The sequence below is a fragment of the Leptidea sinapis genome, chromosome 13 (genome assembly GCF_905404315.1).
Source record: "Leptidea sinapis chromosome 13, ilLepSina1.1, whole genome shotgun sequence".
NCBI classification, from domain to species: domain Eukaryota; kingdom Metazoa; phylum Arthropoda; class Insecta; order Lepidoptera; family Pieridae; genus Leptidea; species Leptidea sinapis.
The window spans coordinates 2,375,702-2,393,118 of record NC_066277.1 but is presented as its reverse complement, the minus strand read 5'-3'; the positions used below and the strand labels follow the sequence as shown (position 1 = coordinate 2,393,118).

Sequence of the window (17,417 nt, the reverse complement as noted above, 5' to 3'; positions counted from 1 at the left end):
TTTATTCAACGGCTACTTATATTAAAAAAATTGAAGCGAAAAAATGATTTTTTCGAAAGTTATCGAGTTTACTGTGAACACGATCATCCAAAATCCATACGATACGGCATTAAAATTACTTCCTTTTAAATAAAAACTAATCATAACCGAAAAAACAATTTTTATAAGCTCAGCGATCATTTTTCTTTCTGATAAGTTTATTTTTAAATAATATTTTTGTACATCATATTTGTTAGGTACCGGTTTAATGTGAGAAAACATCGGATTTAGATTTTTAGGCAAGAGTAGAGCGTACCTACTACGCTTCGCACTTAAGGCATGCAATTGAGTAGTCGTATTGTATTGTAACGCCAGAACACACGACATGACGAAGTGGTATATGATTGAGATATTTTATCCTTAAAATAATGTTTTTTGATAATTCTTTACTGTTAAAATAATCAAGGATCTAACACGGTACCATAGTTCTCAATAATAATAACTATATGGGAAAAGTTGATGTAACGAGGATGATGGAGCACAAATTATAAAGTTGGAATTTTATTGATAGAAAATTGATATGATTGTGGACTAAGATATCAAAATTTAGAGGCGGCAAAAATTTAATAGCCTACGAGCGGCAAATCTATAAATCCGCCACTGGACAAACTTATTCAATTCGATCGACGGATTTACATTATTAATGATGCAATAGACGAGGAGCCTACAGTCAAGTTAACTCAATACTCCTCCGTGGATGACATAACTAACTGATATATAAAAATATGTTGTACATAAAGAAGTTTTTTAAGAACTTTTACCGAACATATGGTAGATTCAGTAATTTAAAAGAAATATTTATAGTGAAGATTCAAAATTTATTTGACTTTGACTTTGACATAAGCCCACGTACCATCAGAGTCATCGTGGTCGTTATTCATGGGTTTCTGCAACGCCGCCAGTTGCACCACCTTGATGCCGCTCGGCTTTGCCTCCGTGTCGCTTTTGGCCGCCTCAGAGCTGTTCGTACCGTCTGGAATGGAATTAAAACAATTTTAGTATTGCTACAATAAATATAATACCACCAGAATATGCCACTATGAAGAAAGTTGTTTAGCGAAGCATTATTGTGTTCTGTTATTACTGTACTCTCTAATATAGGTACTGTTTTTGGAACGAAGTTCCTTACGGCAGGCTTGGAGGGGATAGGGATTTTGCTGCGCGACCGAACTGAAAAGAATGTGATAGTAAAACCGTAAGAAAAAATCCGTGGAAAAAAGTGCGTGGAAAAGTGCGTGGAATAAAACCGTTAAATGAGACGTGCGCAGGCGCGACAGTCGCATACACAAGCGAGTAGTGTATAATATATTATCAATATTTTTATATTAATATATGATAACGATTATAGCAATATTAGAACGATTTTTTTTGCAATTTGCGTCGATTCTACATTAGCCGAAGGAACTTCGTTCCTACCTGGTGTCCCACGACACCACATCATTTTTTTTATATAAGAGGGGGCACACGGGCAAGCGGCTCACGGGATGGGGAGAGGTGAGACAATTGCCCATGGACATCCTCAACATCAGGTGTCAAGAGATGCGTTGCCGGCCTATTTTCTTGAAGGTCCCTAAGTCGAATCGGTTCGGGACAACCGCAGCCGGCAATTGATTCCAGAAAGTGGCTGTGCGAGACAAGAAATTTCTTGCAAAACGCGCGGTTCTGGAATGCCAGACGTCAAATAAGTATAAACTGCAAAACATATCTATGATCTCTATGTTTTGGAAACCTCCATTAATAGATATTAATATAATTATCACGTCTGTCTCTCAGATAATATTCAGCCATTCCGGAGCTCCTTTTATACTTCTCTCTTCTATTACTCACATCAATCCATTCAGTTCGTGGTTAACATTTTTTCACATTCCATTTATATTCGCTTGTTTAAACAAATTCCATAACAATAAAAAAAACTACTTCATTAAATAACCTGGCGCGATCCAATTCCAGAAGTTATATCTTTTGTTACAAACGTTGATTAACGTTTTTTTTAATCTCGCAACTTATTTTGTACATTTATTTATTTGAACTTGTTTCAGTAACATGGGTACTTTGCTAATTGCTGTTTCCATATGTAAGCTAGTGTGCTATACACATACTATGTCATTAATAAACGCGAAATAAGTTATTCCAAATTTAAAACTTTTTGTCTTTATTTTATCTTTGTCACTACAGAATTACATGACAGGGGGCAGTAATTTTAAACTTGGAAACGCAACGTATAGGTATTTAGCGTTTATTAATAAGAGAGATAAAGATGTGCCTTTCGTACTAAATTTACGTTATATTAGCCATACATGTTCTACAAGCTTCACAAAGTATCCTTTAAAATTCAAAATAAACTCAACGTAACTTTTTCAAAAATTACTCGAATCAGGGGAGAAAAATAAAAAAAAAAACAACCACAAGAACAGAATGTGGCGTTAGAGGATGGCATTTAAACAAAAAATAATAAAAGGGATTTATTCAAGCATAATAAAACCCATAGTTACGAAAAATTTTAGACACTGCAAAGGGGAAAAGTAAAATTAGAGTAACTAAAACTATATATTGCACATAATTGTCATTTTTTGTTCTTGTTAATGTGAACAGAGATCCAACGCTTAAAAAGTTGATTCCTGATGTCGTCAGAGACAGCCACGAGTTTTTTGTTGTCGGAACATCGCAGTCTCCGCCAGAAAGAGGCAATTTGAGATCAAATATTTACAAGAAGTTAACAGAGCTTAAAACAAAATAATTCAATTAAAACATATTATTTAAAAAAATGTTTAGTCGCCCACAGGTTTAAAACTAAACACGTTACAATAACCGGACCAGACGTAAGTATTTTTTATCTTCCAGCGCCCCAAGTATATTGTTTAGAATATTTTATGGTTTTGTAAATAAGCAGGCCTTTAGAAATACGGTAAAAAATTGGGTCGGCTCGCAGGTACCGGCCGCTGTTCTAACAACCTTTTGTATTAAATATTTATATCGCGTTCGCAGAATATAAAATAGGATTACGCACACGTTATATTACTACTCGGTATTAATGAATAATCGATACCGTTACATAATTCTAAGTCTAGTAACTACTATGGAATCATTAGTTAATTATAACATTAATCTATACATATAAATAAAATTGGAGTGTCTGTATGTAATATTGAAATAACCGTTTTTTACTACATGAATATGAATATATATACAACAAAATATTTTTTTTTTACAATTTTTGTCTGTCTGTCTGTTTGTTCCGGCTAATCTCTGAAATGGCTGGACCGATTTTGACGGGAGTTTTATTGGCAGGTAGCTGATGTAGTAAGGAATAATTAAGGCTACGTTTATTTTAGAAGAAAAAAATATTTTATTTTGGTTAAATAAAGTAACGTTGCAATGTCCAAGAAACGGTCTAACTCTAAAAATCATTTATAAGGCAAAACAACGTTTGCCGGGTCAGCTAGTATGTATATGTATTTTAGCGTGATCTGTTTGTATGTACCTATACTTCTTGTTAAATATTATAATTGTATTAATTAGATCTCCGATAACCTAAAGCCATCTGTAAATCATCAATATTAGATATCATTCACAGACTGATTCATTTATTATTGATTAAAAAATAAGCACGTCTTATGTCTCAAAGTGACAAATGCAATTGTTTTTCGCGTGGGGATTTTGATTGTGCTCCTCTTGTATGGGCAATGCTCCTGTGACTTCTCTGATGTTGCAAGATAATGTGGTTGCGGCGGTGATAACTACATAAGGTGACCCGTTCGCTCGTTTTTCTTCCTCTTCCATAATAAAACGACGTGCTTACGTGTCGTCTGATGTTAAGTGATCACCGCCGCACACGTTCTCTTGCAATACCAGAGGAATTACAGGAGCGTTGCCGGCCCTTTAGAAAGATAAACACGATTATCTTTGAAGTTACCTATGTGCTATCGTCCTGGAAACACCGCACAAGGAAACTCATTCCACACCTTCGTTGTATGTGGACGAAAGTTCCTTGAAAACAGCAGTGTGGAGGATTGTGATGATCAAGAATCCCGAACGGCACTGCATTTGTAACTGGCAGGGCGTTCCAATATCAAAGCAAAATATTTGTCACGCGGACAAGATTTAAAAAGGGAAAAATATTTTTTTAAAATCTAATTTAATTTTTTTTAAAGTAATTTTCGTAGCGCTTAGCAAAATTGTAACCGACAAGTAAAACATGATGGCCGAAGTGTAATATTTTGTTTTGTAATTTTCAGCCGTACCGACGCATTGTTCATTTCGAACGCGTATATTGTAAAAACATCACAATCCTTGTATCAACAGCGCAATTTCAAATAAAAACATAATTTTCTACTGATAAGCAAATTATTATATGATTAAAATAAAGTAATAATATTTTATCACTGTGTCGATAATATTTGTTTTTAAATATTTCATTATTAATGGGTTATCGCATAGTAAAAAGTTAATAAAATACTTTAAATATATTTTTATCAATAATACTGATATAGATAGCTTTTTTTTACAGTAAATAATATTGTAAACTGAAGAGGGCGACTCCAATAATAATAAACAAAAGCGAAAGAGAGTGGGGAGACCTTTACATATCTTTATGTGAACAAGACCTTAAAAAAAAAATAGTTTCAAAATGCTTCTACGATTTAATAGACCCCGGCAGGTTCTGTGCGGTGATCAAAACAAATATGCTCACATTGCTTTCTCAATCTATCAATAAATGCATTATATTTTACTAAGGTTACATTCCGCCATAAAAAATAATTCAGCGGCCAGACTCGCTGAAACGTGAACCCCTCTCCCGTTCCCCTTTCTTCCCCTCGCGCGCGTCCTGTTGTGTCACTACGGTTTGCAGTTTCATTGCATCACTGCTTTGTTTTTGAAGTTTTTATTACGTTACAACTTTTGTTGTTAATTAATTATGTTGTTTTTCTTGTTCTGTGTCGCTACAATAGTACTGCCAGAAAAATAAATATTTATTTTCTTAACCCAGATTCTTTCATTGACTTTTCACCATTATTATATATAACTAGTTGTCCCAGCAAACGTTGTCTTGCCAATTATGGTAATAAATAAAATTTTCGGGGTATAAAGGGGCTATTAGATGACGACCGATAAGTATATTCGATTGCCATCTTGCAAATCTATTGTGGATATTCTGTGGATGAAACAGAATAATATAAAATTCGCGATACAAAAATAGGCGTTGACCGTAGACGGATGAAAATTTTAAGTTGTATGTATTTTCAATACTGAATCATAAGAAAATAAAAATTTTGGTCAAAAAAAAGGTTTACGGGTACTTATACAAATCGGCTTAGCCGTTTCGGAGGACTTTGGTAACAAACACTCGGACACAAGAATTTTATTTATAAGATAATCAGCATCACTCCACAGTCCACAACACCGTCACATCATAAATAAAGTGATAATAATGAATCAAATAAAATACTTTTTAAAGGATTAAAACGATTACTATAATACGAACGAAGTGTAATTGTAGCTGTATTTAACACTAGGTCTTTTGTAAGAGTTACAATTTTATCATTATTTATTTAGCCCGACGTTTTGTGAAGTTTGCAGCCTCACGCGTTCAGAGGGACAATGGGTACGGAACCCTGAGTACACTTAGGTAGGACACTTGTATGCACGGCCTGCTAATAGGCGTGGAACACAATGAGAATATGAGAAAAAAAAAACGGTAATTTAATGTAGAGCTCGTACACATCATATACGATAATATATGATGCTACAGCGAGACATATTCTGCAAGTGTATCATGCGGTTTTAAGTGCGATATCGAGGATTCGTCATCGGTTTCGCAGTCTCCCCTCGCCTAGTTGTAAAAAATATAATATCGCGTCTTTAATATTTGAAGTACTTATTTTATTTAAAACTAGCTGACCCGGCAAATGTTGTTTTGACATATAAATTATTTTTAGAGTTACACCGTTTCTTGGACATTGCAACATCACTTTATTTTTGTAAAATAAAAGAATTTTTCTAAAATAAACGTCGCCTAAGTTACTCCGTATTACATCAGCTACCTGCCAATAAAAGTCCCATTAAAATCGGTCCAGCAATTTCAGAGATAAGCCGGAACAAACAGACAGACAGACAAAAATTGTATAAAAAATGTTATTTTGGTATATATATTCATTTACATGTAGTAAAAAACCGTTATTTCAATATTACAAACAGACACTCCAATTTTATTTATATGTTTAGATAAACTAGCTGACCCAGCAAACGTTGTATTGCCGATATTAAAATCGCGATACAAAAGTAACGGTTGATCGTAGATGGGTGAAAATTTGAAGTTATATGTATTTTTTAATGCTGACATGCTTTCATAATCAAACAAATTAAAAAAAAATGTCAATAAAATTAAAAAAAAAAATTCGTGTGGACCACCCTTAACATTTAGGGGGATGAAAAATAGATGTCCGATTCTCAGACCTACCCAATATGCACTCAAAATTTCATGAGAATCGGTCAAGCCGTTTCGGCGGAGTTCAAACGTGCGTTTACATAGTCAGTCGCCATGTAATCTTTTGTGTGCTTACAATTCTATAATAATGTCAAAGACACACAATAACGGACGAGACGAACAGGACGTTCAGCTGATAGTAATTGATACACCCTGTCCATAACAATGCGGTGCCGCTCAGGATTCTTGAAAAACCCAAAAAATTCAGAGCGGCACTACAATTGCGCTCGTCACCTGGAGACATAGGCTGTTAAGTCGCATTTTCCCCGTAATTTCACTAGATTCGGCGCTCTTCAGACCGAAACACAGTAATGCTTATACATTACTGCTTCACGGCAGAAATAGGCGCATTTGTGGTACCCATAATCTAGCCGGGATCCTGTGGAAAGAGCCTCCCACTAGTAGATCTAGTCTCATCTAATAACGTTAGTTTCATCATGATTAACAAGGAGCTACTTTAGGATGGCAATGTATTATATCGAAGGACTAGCTGACCCGGCAATCGTTGTTTTGCCATATAAAGTATAATTCACGCGATAGTTTTATAAGTAATAAAATATTGCCTATATTATAGCCTGTACATTATTTTGTTCTATTGTCAATAGTTTTTGCAGCGCACCCAAAAATAGGTTTTCGATTTTACACCTTGTGTTACAAAATAGCAATTTTATTACGGATCCCTAATTTTGAAAAAAAAAAAAAACAGAATCATTCAAATCGGACCAGTAGTACCAGAGATTAGCGCGTTCAAACAAACAAACAAACACTGCAGCTTTATATATTAGTTTAGATTATTGTTCAATTTCAGTTCTTATGGAACAGGCTAGTGATTCTTCCTTGGGAAATAAATTCTGCGCTATGTCGGAACGCCCTACACGTTCAAATGGTAAATGATAATGGTATCAGACTATAATATTATAATTTCAATTTGGGGGGTCGGGATCGAGTGATATAACTTCCTGGAACATTCTCCGTGATAGGCGGTAGAAGACGTGCAACGAAAAGACGTCTCATAAAGAAAATCAAATGAAATACTATATTATATACCTATATGCCACACTATTGACCATCGTATAATTTATTAACTTATATGCAATTATAATCTCAATACAGACATGGAAAAAAACACTTGAATGTCTGCTTTTAAAACTTGTTTATAATGGGATATTAAATATAAAATTGCCTTTGTTCGACCCGGGTCGACGCGGGAACAACTTCTTTAGAAATGAAATGAAAAAAGCGTAGCGCTGGTTTGTGAGAACTTTAATGGGTGTGTCTTATAGATATCGACCGACTGCGACGCAGAACACACTGCAATGTTATTTTATGTTTAACACATATATTATATACCTTATGTTGTTGATACTCAATGTCTAGGGGAATAATAGCCTTCACACTAGGCTATAAGACTTGCAATGCTTCACACATCTATGAAGATTAACTTACTAACATTATAACTACTAACTTATAAACATTGCTTACAAAAAATACATCATATTTAATTTAGTTCACTGAAACGGTCACTCATGTAGGGTCAATTTGGGGGTTTGCGACCATGCATTACTTTGCGACCGTTTTAAGCTAATACTGCAGCAATACTTAAATATTAAGCATTTTATAGTTTTCTTTCACACGAACTTCAGCTAGCGAAAAGTAAGCTAATACTATTCCTCGGGTTTCTTAAAATTGGCAGGATAACATCAAACGTATGGCGATAGGCTTTCGTTTATTTTGCTACCAGTGCCAGCCGTGTCTGTAAGCTCGCAAAATAGGAAAAAAAAATAAGAAACACATGCTGTTTTCGAAGTGATTATTTTCCTTAATTTTCTACTTTTGCGAGTAATTATAGTTTTTGCAATATCTATAGTGCTTGGTTGATTCGTTTTTGCATTTATTTACTGAATAATATAAACAAATATCTAAAAAACAACGTGGTCGCATACTCATACATGGATTTTATAGATATTGTATTTTGCGGCCGGGTGGTCGGTTAACTGACATCTTGAATCATAAATAATTTGTCTTTTTTCTTACACTTAATACAATTAAAGTCTTGATTATGAATATATTATTAATATTGTGACCACAGCACTACTGTTAGTTTGCAGCCGCCATATCATACTTAAATCTTAAAATTTTTGTGTTGACCACCTAATCATTATAGGCGAGTTCGGAGAGGCTAATCTAGGTCGCTAAGGTAATATGCGGCCACCGTGGGAATGTAAGGAAAATTTTCAATAAAAAAAACCGCGTGAATGCATGAACAAAAACCCTGCTATCCATCAAAAATCTGGAAGTAGCCCTTATAGAAATCAGAGAAGATAATATAAGAATCAGATAAACCTCTAGAAAATATGTGATTCCTACGTACTACCATCCAAGATAGGCTTATCGGGAAACGGGCCGATGAGTTAAAAAACCGAGGACCAGCACCTATCGTAGGCTCAACTAATGACAAGGAAGTTGTACAGTGAATCATAAACTTAGGAAAAATGTGGGTTTTCCCTTAAAAAACAGGAACTATTGGACACTGTTCAAAAATATTGAAAATTAAAAAAAAAAAACCGTTACCGATGATTGCCCCGGCCAATCCCGAAACATCCCTCCGAATACTACGCACATGCTGCAACCTGCCGACGTCAGTGTTTTTGCCTCGTTGAAAAGTAATTGCAGGAATGAATGAAGCCTAGACTTCCTGCTGCCATTGCAAGGAGAAAGTGGCGTGAGTCTTACGGAGAAAAGGAAAGTGTAAAGATTTAAAAAATTTAAGCTGTTATGCGTAGCCAGGAAGTATCAAAAAAGAAAGAAACTGGAAATGCATCAAGCTGAGAAAAAGAAGTTGAAATCTCTCAATTTTCTACAGACAAATGTGCAAGTTATGAAAGATAATTGTGCACCAATAATATATTAAACAGTGACACAGAAGACGATGAAATTAAAATATTGGTTGCGATTTTGAATCTACTTCACATTGCTACTCTTATACTTAAGAAACCCTAATATACGGGTTACGTGAATTTTATATTAAGGCTGAATGTTTTCCGCCTAATTAAGATTGTTCTTTAATTTTAAACTAAATCAGATAAATTTTGAATAATCTATTATTTTTAATTAAATTTTGAACATATATGTTATGTCCACATAAAGTAAAATATGATGATGTTTAAGAAACATATGCTATTCATTTTATTTTACAAAGTCTGCTGTTCCGCTAATCGGTCGCAAACTGGCGAAATGACCCTACAGGAGTGGCCAACCAACGCGAACGTGCAAAAATCTTCGAAATTACGAGGACGCTCCGGGAAGTCTGCGAACATCTCAGGATTGTCCTAAGCTTCTGGAAAGAGTTGGACTGGTTGGAGTAACTGAGCAATACTGCACAGAATATGGAGCCAATTAAATAGACCAACTGCACAAACAACAGCACCATAGATTTTTTTTATGATTATAATTCGTGGAGAATCGCCATACTGTAGTTACTACTATTTCACACTAATGTCAAATAACTGCACGTTTCATACAAAACTAAATTTCAATTTTTACTCAGGCAGTCCACCTCTTATTACGTAGTATCCTCTTTGGGTAGTACTAAGTATACTGTTGTATGTATGTGAATAAGTAGGCAGTATTTCCGTTTATTTATTATAAAAAAAATGTCACTGGACTCTTTATTCCTATAGAACGACTTGCTTTTTTTTTATGGAATAGGAGGACAAACGAGCGTAATGGTCACCTGTTGTTAAGTGATCACCGCCGACCACAATCTCTTGCAACAACACCAGAGGAATCACAGGAGCGTTGCCGGCCTTTAAGGAAGGTGTACGCGCTTTTTTTGAAGGTACCCATGTCGTATCGTCCCTGAAACACTTTTTTACTTTTATACTGATCACTAGTAAATAAAGCGTGTGTTTTACATTTTAGAGTATTTTTTACTTAAATGTCAATGTTAAATGTAATTAAAGAAAAGTCTAGAAATAGTCATCACACAATATTTAAAACAAATTCGTGAATGTCATGTATTTTATATTTTATTATAGTATTTATTATTATTATTTTCAACTTAAATCAGGTTAACGGCCTTCCATTTGACATAAAAATAACGTAGATATAATTTTACTCCCCTAAAAGTCCATACACAAGTCGTTTTTCAAGTTGGAACTGTTTTTTTAAAATCAACGACCGAATAATAACCTCGGAGCATGAAAGAAATAATATCTCATATTAAAATAAATTTTATATCAGCAATAAAGCCAACCGCGATAACAATATAACATCGGATACTTTAAGCGTTTTAAATCTTAATACTTTTTTAATTACTTACTCATTTATTTGGTAATTAATTGAATTAAATAATTGTATGCCATTTTTAATGTATAACAACAAAATATAACTACTATAAAAAAGCCCCCTTCGCGTCTGCCTATTCGCGATGAACTAAAAAAAAACTACTGAACTTACTTTTAAAAAATTTGAAAAAATATATAAAAACTGTTCTTTCAAGACCTCCATCAATTTTTGTGTTAATTGATATTAAGTTTATGTTCGTAGATATATATTATAGTTCTTATTTTATTTTGTGGCTTAATTTGGCTGAATAGTATGTAATTTTCGCCTATAACTGAGGCATCACTTACCTTATATGAATGTTATTGTCGTTGTATTATACTGTGTTTATATTAGTGTATACCATGTTGGAATTTATAAAATAAATAAATAAATATGATTTTCAATATCACTCATCCATGATTTAGGTTTTACTCAGAATACAGAACAAACCAGAAACCGTCAACGCGCTCAATAGTAACAGAAAGTACACCTAAGCTTGTTGATTTTTATAATATTATTTTATATGCCTCAAATAGTATTTATTACATATTGTGAATGTTTTCTTTATGAGTATATATTGATAGGTGTCTATAATTAACATGGTGATTGCGAACGTTTTGTTACGTCGTCAACGATAATATTATTAGTTATTTTGGTTTATTTTCACGTTGTATTTATGTAGATAGTATGAATTACTTTTTTTAATTTAAATGGAATAACTCCATTTAGGCAGCCAGTAGGTACTTTCGTCACGGGCTATTTATTTTTGTGCATAATTCATGCTTGTTCCGAATTCAAAATGATTTTATATTATACTACCTGACCCGACAGACGTTCTGTTCATAATAAGAAAACTCTTGCGGATGGAATTTTGGAAAATCCGTTCTTAGCTGACCTCTACTCGGTGAAATGAATATTCCTACCAAATTTCAAGTCTTTAGCTCTCATGGTTCCAGAGATATCGTGATGAGTGACTATATACGTGGAAATCTCTTATATATATATTAAATGGCTCTGTTGAAAATCTTACTATTCAACTGAACATTTCTAATTCAAAATGTAAACGATGAGACAGCGTGGGAGTATATTGTGATCATCTTAAAGCAACCGCAATGACATAGCACAATATTGTATGAGTTGTATTTTTTAAAAGAAGACAAAAAAAGTATTTGTATTGAGGGAGTTTATTGCGCCGTACATTCTCGTTCACAGATTTATTTCCAAATTGAATAATATATAAAAAAAACATATTTTAAAGTGTTAAAATATTAATTCCTTTTAACAAATAGTCATTTGCAGCCTTGAGCAGTATATGCTGCAATAATAATATCGACACACGAGTTTGATACTGTTTTTATTATTAAAAAACCACTAGCGCTACAGAATAAATTCTCCATATTTATAAATAAATAATTATTTCACTTTATAATATATCTACTAATTCAATAACATATGTATTCAACCAAAAGCTGGTATAAAATTTATTACACAGGATAAGTCCTGTATAGCGATACGCAATGAACAAAACGTGGCATTTGGTAATCTCAGTTCTACACTCTAGTCTGTATCAGAGATGCTAGTCTATGGCCTTACACGGATTAAAATATTTGTGTAATATCTAATTTTAGATATAACTAAATGCGTGAGTCTTTATGTATAATTAGTGTAATATTTCAAATGTATAACATTTTGTTTAGATAATTGAATAAATTTGCATCGTTAATTCAACATATTCTCAGACACTTTATGCATAGAGCAAAGTTTGAAACAAGGTTTCGAAAATAACGGTTATTATTTATTATTAAATAAGCAATGGAAAGTTCCCAAGGTTTATTATTGAGGGATTTTGTGAAATAAATTTACGAAAGTAAGCAGGAAAAATTGTAATAAACTTGAACCACAGAGTAGGGTGGATTACGTATTAACTTAAACGAAAAATGCGATTGACATTCGCGACACACTAATTAAAGGTTAGATAGAGGTTTTGCCTAATATTCCCAGCAACAGTGTCGTCATCACAGAACACCTGCCAAACAGAAATCTAGGAAAAAACTCAAGGAAGGTAAAGTAAAACCATTTCTGTACCAGAGAGATCAACTGTGAAAGAAAATCGAATGTATATAGACATATTGTGTATTTAATCCAATTGAGATACCTAAGGAGACTAATTTAAAAAAAACAGTCACTGGGTTAAATGAAAAAAAATAATGCTGGGAGAGTTTCTTGCGCCCCTTCTTCCCTCTCAGAGCACCATTTGTTTCCGAAGCGGTAGTAGTATCTAGTATATTAGAAATGACATCAAAAGAATTCTTAGGGAATCAAATGAGATTGAGATTTAGAAAATAAATGCCTTTTATGCCTTACGTCAACAATAGGGGAAAATCCAATCCTTTTGGAAGACCATTTCATGAGTCGAAAACGAATTTTCAAGGAACAAGGATTGTTCAGCCATTCATTATGTATACGTGGGAAGACACAGATACCGAAGAATTTACCCGAGAAAGTGATTGATTAAAGAAAATATTAACTGTAAGTAGATTTTATTTAATAAATTAAGGTTATTTAAACGTAATAAAAATGTTTAAATAGCAAGATACATTATACCATCAAAAGCTGATTAGTTCGCATTACCAAAAATCAATAAAATAGATACCTCAGCTCCAAAGATAAAACAGAAAAGGGTTCCAAAAGAAAACATCTCGACTTGTTACTGCTTTCATATTTCTTTCATCTTCCTTAAAATATTTCAAGTGACAACTAAATTGTATTCACCTATCGACTTGTCTCTCTGTGGTAATGGCAGGTAATCGTTTAAAGAACGATTTCTCAAAAACTATTCAAAATTACTAAATTTCAGATTTGTTACACTTTCAAATTCAATTCAATTCAAAAAATATTTATTTTCTCATAAATTCCCATAGTATGAACAGTTTATTAATATATTTATTTAGACATGGTTTGTGAGAGACCAGTGCTTGATACAGGTAATGAATACCTGTGCTACAAGTCACCGGGCCCCCAAAGCACGTGGTTATGATAATGGAATGGATAATAAAAAAATAAATATATTATAATTAAATGTAAAAACAAAATTTATGAATGATGCGGGACTCGAACCCGCGACATCTCTCGTTCCATTCGAGCGCTCTTTCCACTGAGCCAACCGTTCGAGTAACGTATCGTTAATAAATCTTGTATTCTTTGATCTTTCATCTACAGGATCTACTTTACAGTTGGTAACCTGCTCAACCCCAATATTTGCATATTAGGAAATTGACTTGAGATGTCGCTCTTGTAAATCTAAACAAATTATAAAGTTTTCGAACTGAGGGATCGCAACACTACAGCCCTTATTTATAAATCTCAAGCGGAATCCTGCTATTCCATTTGGAATGAACTATGTATATATATATTATTATATAGTTTAGCATATCTTATTATATCCACTGGGCAATTATAGATAATTTTGATACATCAAAACCAAAACAGCAACAATTGTAAAATTATTATGTTTCTTTTCTTGATTTCATTTCATGATTAAGATAATTAGGAGACCGGAATATGTTTTCACTTTTTTTTTATTTTAAATCTTTAAACGGAAAGGTTAACGAGCTTGAATCGATTTTAAACAATATCAACGGATGCAACTTAAGTCGTTCGTCAGGCTTAACAAGGGGAGCTACAAATTTAATTAAATAATAACTCACTGTTCTATTACATTCAAGTAATGGCCGGGCAATGTATTAATTTCATTTTTTTATTTATTTATTTATAGGACAACGAGTAGTTCTTACATTCTACAATACGCTTAAAATATATTGAATATTAACAAAATATGTGTTGAATGTACAACAAATTAAGGTGTCACAACATGCACAATCTTTACTTTCGTGACACAAAGAACACAATAATATAAAATAAAACAAAATTACAAAATCAAGAAACATTTGCGAATTTGAAAGAAGAACAAAGTCATTCGGCGCCTAACAATCTCGTAATTTTTATTTTAAACGCAAGTAACGAATCTATAAAAATATCTACCTCACCAAAGATGGAGTTATAAAGTCTTGATAGACGTGGTATGGGAGAAGATTGCTTAAGGTTAATTTTGGTAAATGGCTGATGGAACAGGCCAGCTCCGACCTGTATGATTTTATTTTTTTATTATTATATTATAATTATATGACTTTAATTTTTCGACGTTTTAGTTGTATAACTAGTTTGTTTGTATGAAAATGCCACGTCATGAGTGGTCCTAATGATTGTCTCGAGTGGTGCGCGACCACGCTTTGTGAAATTTTATCACAAGTATCAAAACTAGTTCATTGACTAGAATAAAACAAATAACAGAACAAGTTTATTATATTTTTTTTATTTAGGTAAAAATATAGTTTGAAAGTGACTTCATCTTCATTAGAATACGAAAATTTAAGGTCTTGGTATATTTTTAAATTTAGAATACGTTTTAAAAATAAGAAAAACATACTAATAAAGACGATAATAATATCGACAGTTAATATGATCGTCTTTTTTTATGAAAATAAGGGACAAGACGAGCAGGACGTTCAGCTGATGGTAATTGATACGCCCTGCCCATTACAATGCAGTGCCGCTGAATTCTTGAAAACCCCAAAAATTCTGAATGGCACTACAACTGCGCTCGTCACCTTCAGACATAAGATGTCAAGTCTCCTTGCCCAGTAATTTCACTAGCTACGGCGCCCTTCAGACCGAAACACAGTAATGCTGACACACTACTGCTTCACGGCAGAAATAGGTGCCGAAGTGGTACCCAAAACCTAGCCGGCATCCTGTGCAAAGGAGCCACTGGTATAATCTTTTGACTCAACGATAGTAGTTTTATCCATATTTGTTTGCACAAGCAACGCACATTTTTTAATTAATATTTACCGAGTAATACAAGACAATTTAATAACCCAGACAGGGGGGCGCGGAACTCTACTCCACCCGGGACGTTATTAAACTGAAAGCAAATTATCCTTTGAAACTTGCAGCATTCCGCTATTGCCTCCCCCTTGCATATACAGACAGACAGTTACATAGTACCTATACCTATGTAGACTTTATTAGTATCAGACATTCATTAAAACTTGCTCGCTCGTATTTATTTTAGACACAAGTTAGATTACACTGTTTAGGGTTCCGTAGACAAAACGATGGTATTTTCTGCACGGGAATAAGTGAGGATATTGCAAGCAGATGATCTCTCCACTTTCTACCTATCACCTGATGTTAAGCTATCACCACCGCCTGCCTACGTTCTGTTGTCAAACTAGAGGAATAACACGAGCGGTTACGGTATTTAAGGAAGGCGCTGCGCTGTATGTTGTATCGCCCTTGAAACGCCGTTGATCGGCGGAAGGTTATTCGCGAGTATTTTATCGTTTGTCAAGCAGCTAGAGGCCCTATCTAGATGTATAAATTACCTAAGCTTATACATATTATACAAAATATTGTGTGCCATGTGGCACACACACACGCACGCACGTACGCATACGCAGTCAGACATACAAACACCATCTTAAAAATCGTCAGGAACGCTTTCTAGGACCTTAAAATGACAAAAATCAATATTTTCCCAACTCTTACAAAATTTTCAACTTTCTCAGGAGGTAGTTAAATGTTATTTTGTAAAAATACTTGTATCACAGTTTTCAAAATTGCATATTTCGCGAATGAATTTACGGATATGACTTCATTTGGTAATAATAAACAAAGGTTTATGTAAATGTTATAGTAAAACACTACTTTTTCGAATTTTCAAACGGCAATAACTTTGAATGAATGGACTGATTGTCACGCAGTTCGCGGCATTTGTGAGCCTCTTTGAGTTTCAATTGACTGAACTCGGAATTTCGAAGTAATTCCGAAAAAACATTTTTGTTTTGGTTTTCTTACGTAAACGATGACTCACGAACGAATCAACCGATTTTGATCGGCTTGATAGCGATCGACGTGGTTTTTTATGTTTAAGAGCTGATAAGATAACAATAACTATTTTTGGAATCGATCAGTAAAGCCGTTTAAAATAAAATCCAAAAAAACCACATACGAAAAAGGTATTTTTGAGATTTCGTTAAATCTACCGGTCCGAATTTCAATCTAAGTTTGGTCAAGTCCTTTCGAATGGTGTCAACCGCGATATAATCGGTCGAGCCGTTCAAAAGTTATAAGAGGTTTACATACGTACGGACACCATGTCGGGAATAGTCAGGGAAGCTTCCTAGGACCTTAAAACGATCTGATGAAAATTCTGATCTGAGATCTGATCAAAATTCGATTTTCGAAAAACGGGGTAAAACCAATAACTTCCCCAATTAAAAATTAAAATTTGGAAAGCTAGACTATGAGCGAATAATACATATAAAGTAATGTAGTGCCCGCGTACAATATATCTGGTAATGTTTTAAGAAATGTGAAGACATCCTAGCTTGCGTTTACGTGACGTAAAGTAATAACCGTCACCCACACAAGACAAGGTAATTACAGGAACTGAAAATATTATGTGGGATGTTGTTAGTTTCATAGAAGAAAGTTCGTTAAATTT

At 33.8% G+C, this 17,417-nt stretch overlaps 1 protein-coding gene across 2 annotated transcripts in view; it reads right to left on the bottom strand.

Moving 5' to 3' along the window:
* The window catches only part of LOC126967695 (zinc finger and BTB domain-containing protein 44-like), a 57,059-nt gene that overhangs the window by 18,818 nt on the left and 20,824 nt on the right, over nucleotides 1-17,417 (bottom strand). For both annotated transcript variants that reach the window (XM_050812283.1, XM_050812285.1), the window contains exon 6: nucleotides 893-1,012. In XM_050812283.1, the coding sequence (XP_050668240.1) occupies nucleotides 893-1,012 (120 nt within the window). The remainder of the gene's footprint in view (nucleotides 1-892; nucleotides 1,013-17,417) is intronic.